This window comes from Arachis ipaensis, chromosome B05, assembly GCF_000816755.2.
Source record: "Arachis ipaensis cultivar K30076 chromosome B05, Araip1.1, whole genome shotgun sequence".
Lineage (NCBI taxonomy): Eukaryota > Viridiplantae > Streptophyta > Magnoliopsida > Fabales > Fabaceae > Arachis > Arachis ipaensis.
In genome coordinates this window covers 6,752,725-6,758,233 of record NC_029789.2, presented here as the reverse complement: position 1 = coordinate 6,758,233, position 5,509 = coordinate 6,752,725, and the positions used below count along the sequence as shown (strand labels likewise).

General features: G+C 32.2%; 1 protein-coding gene across 1 annotated transcript in view; it reads left to right on the top strand.

The window, feature by feature from the left end:
• Positions 1-1,422, top strand: part of LOC107642710 (probable N-acetyltransferase HLS1) — a 2,239-nt gene extending 817 nt beyond the window's left edge. The window contains exons 2-3 of the mRNA XM_016346166.2: positions 263-450; positions 548-1,422. Coding sequence (XP_016201652.1) covers positions 263-450; positions 548-1,400 — 1,041 coding nt within the window. The 3' untranslated portion in view covers positions 1,401-1,422. The remainder of the gene's footprint in view (positions 1-262; positions 451-547) is intronic.

The following is a 5,509-nucleotide window of genomic DNA, read 5'->3' as shown; positions in this document are numbered from 1 at the left end:
TTAATATTTCTATTTAATAATAATAGAATTGTAGTTTGAATATTAATAGAACAATTATATTTCAAAATAAAAAAATAATTCTTTTCGTATGAGAATTTTATTCTCAAGCGTTCCGAACACAGTCTAAATCAATGAATGCCTGCTGCTTTTTCCTATTCCATTAAGAACTAGTGTCTTGCAAATAATTTATTGTTTCAATCAAGTCCCTCTCAAACCAAAACGGTATAATAATATCGATGTGTGTGTTCGACATCAACTATAGGTGGCGGAGATTGGAGATGAGATAGTGGGAATGATAAGGGGTTGCATCAAAACCATCACGTGCGGAAAGAAGCCCTCCAGAAACACCAAACACAGCGACACTAGTAACACTGGTAACAGTAACAGACATCTCCCTGTTTATGCTAAAGTCGCCTACATATTAGGCCTTCGCGTTTCCCCCTCTCACCGGTAACTAACTTGCAACTTGCAACTTGCAACTTCAAATATTAATAGATAAATAAATAAATATTTAGTAAGGTGAGTTGTTTTGTTTGGTGTCATGCAGGAGAATAGGAATAGGGTTGAAGCTGGTGCATCGAATGGAGGCATGGTTCAGAGATAATGGCGCAGAGTATTCCTACATGGCAACGGAAAACGACAATTTAGCATCCGTGAAACTCTTCACTGACAAATGCGGTTACACAAAGTTCCGTACTCCTTCCATCCTTGTCAACCCCGTTTTCGCCCACCGTCTCACCCTCTCCCCAAAGGTCAAAATCATCCACCTTACCCCCTCCCAAGCGGAAGCCATCTACCGCCGCCGATTCGCCACCACCGAGTTCTTCCCCCGTGACATCGACGCCGTCCTCAACAACAAACTCTCAGTCGGGACCTTCCTCGCCGTTCCCGACGGCGCCACCTGGCAAGGCACGGATCACTTCCTATCCGACCCACCCAAGTCGTGGGCCATACTTAGCATATGGAACTCTAAGGAACTCTTCACGCTCCAGGTGCGTGGTGCGTCGCGCGTGAAACGCACGCTTGCGAAGACGACTCGCGTGGTTGACAAGGCTTTTCCCTTTTTACGGTTACCTTCATTTCCGGACTTCTTCAAGCCGTTCGGGTTCCACTTTGTGTACGGAATTGGAGGAGAAGGTCCCGAGGCGGTTAAGATGGTTAAGACTTTGTGCGATTTTGCGCACAACGTGGCCAAAGAACGTGATTGCGGCGCGGTAGTTACCGAAGTGTCTGGTCAAGAACCGTTGCGGTTTGGGATACCGCACTGGAAGATGCTATCGTGTCCTGAAGATCTATGGTGCATTAAGAGGCTCGGTGAGGATTACAGCGACGGTTCCGTTGGTGACTGGACCAAATCTCCACCTGGAATTTCCATTTTTGTTGATCCAAGAGAAGTCTGAAATCATTATTACTCTACAAGAGAAAAAAATGGAGAGTATAGAGCCCTATGGAGTTGTAGAGTCAGCTTTGTCACTTTGTGCTTTTTGTTGTCGTTTTCTTTTCTTCTGCAGTTTTCAACTCTATGTGGTCTAGTTAATGTGTATAGTTTTTGGAATATAATTATCTAGTTAGAGTAACGACTTTGGGGGTGGGGATGGGAAGGAAGGAATAAGAGGTTTCTTTTAACTTTTTTTTCCTTTGGTTTTTGTAAAGTTGGGAAGAAGAATATCCTGATTTCCCCGCCTTTAGTTGTTAAGAAATAGCTTTTTAGTAAATGGATGTGGCTTTTTAGATTCCTCTCCAATCTCTACCCAAAAGCAATCTACATGCATTTTGGAGTGTTATTTACCCATCAATCTTTTCCAATTTTAGACTTTTGTTTTGATAATGTTGTTATTATTGATATTTTGCTTAATCTCATCTAATAACTAAATACCTGCTACTTTAGTACTAAAGTTTTAATAGGACTTTTTATTAAATAAAGAGGGTTATATTGATTATTAATTGGATAAATCTTAATAGCTATCTAGCTTTAGAAGAGACTGTATATGTCACGATTAGAAGTGGATGGTGCGCGAAAGAGAGTATCCATTGGGTTTGGGCGTGGGTGTGTCGTGTCGCTAAACTTTAATATTTGTTAAAGAAACTTTAGAGACTTCACCATCATCACTATTATCTTTGTCCTTTGATTTCGATATTATGCCCACAGGCAAGGATCTTATCCCTGCCCAATTTACTTTGATTGTTCATTGATATTGGTTGGATCCTAGTATCTTTCTTAATGGGGGCAGTGTCTTATCGTGTACATAATATCAGATTATTTTAAAATGTTTTTTTTAATTAATCATTAAATTAGTTATTTATTTATGTATAACTGTCTTTTTCTCTTTTATTTTCATTTTTTTGTGTGTATTGTGATGTGTTTATTTGATCAATTGAAGGATCTGAGTTATGATTGCATTATAATTTTGCAATGTCATATGTCATATTCTTTGCAGTGTTCTAAGTGTCCATTTGGCCATTATAAGACTTTATGTATCACGGTATTTTTTTCTCTTGATGATTATCAACTTATAATTTCAGATGCCTTTAATGGCAATAGAGAGTGATGTTCATGAGTTCTTATCTAATCTCTCACATTTTTCTTTACCATTTACAAGTTGAAAATATTTTAGTGTAGAATACTGTATAATATTTGATTAAGGGTTATAACCATGAGTTGTTTTGTATGTCTTATCTAACTGTCCTGCTTCTGTTCTCGCCACGTCAACCTTTTCAATCTGACGTTGCTGCAAGAGTTATCGCCACTTGACTCTGATTTTCTGCTTCTACTAGCTGTTAAGCACATTGTTTCATATATGTTCTGTTGTATCTTTTATATTTTCTCTTTTTCAATTATGGGCCCCTAGTTTACTTTGTCTACTAAATACTAATATATATACACCTTAGCAATTATGTTCCAATTAAGAAGGTAGCTGATTTTTTATCTACAATTATTTGTAGGTAGGAATGGTGATGGTGATATTTTGCTATGAAAAGTTTTAAGAGCTGCTTGTATGTAAAAGAACTTCTGCTATAAGTACACGATTCTATTTATCTTGTATGTGATTTTGTTGTCATGCTTAATTACTTAATATATTATAAAAAGGGATTAGTATTTGGGGAATTTGGATTATGAGGGAGGATATATAGAGGAGAGACAAATCAAGAGAAAGTACAGTTGCTGGTTTTATTCTTAGATTTGTGATTTCTCTTTTTTTTATTCTATTTTTGCATAGTACAAACACCAAACATAAGAGTATAATAGATAATGTTTATTGTTTGTTCTCTGTTAATTATGGGCTGGTTTTAGTTAAAACCATAAAAATTAAAAAGTATCTTTTATGTATAATTTCTGGATGTCATCTTATTGTTTGAATATTCTTAATTTCTTACTGTTATGTGATATAAAGTTCAAAGTTTATTTCTTCTTATTATTTAACCCCATTTAGTATGACAATTTGGACTTAAGTATGATAGTCTAAAGACATAAGGGAGAAAAAATTAAACAATCAGAACAAAGAATGAACTTGCAACAAGCAAAACAACACAAATAAGAAGGTATTAATTAAAGTAAATCAAATGTGTAGAATGGCACATTTTTTCATTCAGAATAAAAGTATAAATCTGTATTGTCTTCACTTTATAAATGTGTAGAATGGCACATGTTATAGCTGTTATTATGTCTCAGAATTATCCAGGATATTACATGCTCATGAATCAAATGGAAGTTTTTAATATTAACTAAACAGTTCTCTAACATTATTTGTTTGCTAAGAGTCCAGTGGTGGAGCTTAGTTCAGACAAGGAATGACTATGGCCCCCCAAATTTTTTATAAAAAATTTAGTAGTACTTTTTCAAAAGATAAAAAATAGTTCAATTGACTTAAATACTTTACTATGACTTAAAGTATCTAATAAGTTCAATAAACAACACTCTCTCTATCTTTATGTTCAAATATAAAAAATTAGATATCTTTTATTTATTTAATTTAATAGTATTTTATATTTTACTATTTATTTAATTTAATTTTTTATATGATAAAAAATAATAGAATATTCAATAAGTATTAATATTATTGTATTTGTATNNTAAAAAAAAATTCAATAAATATTATAAATTTTAATATTTGTCCTTCTAACTTTTTCTTTATATATTTTACAGGATATATATTCAAATTTTTATATAAAATAATAATGAAAAATCAAAGAATTGATACATTTTTTAAGAGGAAGGTTAATATTTAAGAAGGAGAACATATAACTTTTACAATATCAACACATGTAGATAGTTCTTCTACTTTAATGAATCACGAAGAAAGTGAGATATAACCTTCAAAAGTTCAAAAAGTTATATCTGATGACTTTAACTTTAACTTTTTTGAACGAGATCTTGAAAAAAGGCTTTAAATTTGGCAGTATCACCCAAACCAGAGAGATAAGGTTAGATGAGTTTATCTTAAATGAAGTCCATATAAAAAAATATTTTGACAATTATTTTCTATTTGGCCCCCCAAAATTTTGTTTCAAGTTCCGCCACTAGCTAAGACTATTCTAGGGTACTCAACAATAGACCAATAGTAGTCTTGCCGGTGAATTGCTATAATCATTGCCTAACATGACTCAACTTGCATTGCTTTTCTAGTTTCCTATAATATTCATTCACCCTGCCCTTTTTTTTTAACTAACTCTTCAAACTACCAAGATAGTTCCATTAGCTACCGTTATACTGTGACTATATGTCAATGTCTACAATTTTTTTCGCTTATGGTGTAGTAAAAAAAAAAAAACATACCATTCTTGGTCTGACATTTCTATTAGTTTCCTTAACTTGTGTCTTGCATATCCTTTTTCTTCATGCTAGCTCATGATGATCAAGAAATTTGGTATATATAAAACATACTTTTCTTTGCTGAAAAATTTTCTTGATATTTAAGAAAATTAAATAATCATATAAACTAAAAAATAAATTAATTTAATGTATTAAAATATAATATCTTCATATTTTTATATCATGACTATATGTGAATAAATCTAAAAATTCTCACGGAAAAAACTGTTAAAATCAATAATGACCAACAACAAAGTAAACACAATGAACGCAAAAGTTATAATTTCTTAATTCACATTGTTTACACATTGTTCAAAAATCGTGTTGGTTATCTATACTTTTCCTTTTTTTTCTCTAAAAGTCCGTTCACTTGAAGTAAGAAAGGAAAAGTATAGGTAACCAAACAACAAAGAATTTAAACGCACTTTCATCATTTACAACGCGTTTGTCAAACACATTCTATATTTCATTAACTAGATTTTGTGTGTCTTTCATCTCCTTCTACCAACCCTACCCTTCAAACATGTTATTGTTTTATTTATGAAATTTTTATTTTTTTATGAATTTTCTTTTTCTTTTATTTATTATTTTTATTTTTTTATTAATATTTTTGTTTGATATTATACATTTTTATAATTATAATTTTTGTATATTATATTTATTATTATCTTTTTATAATATAATTTATTGATCCCATTA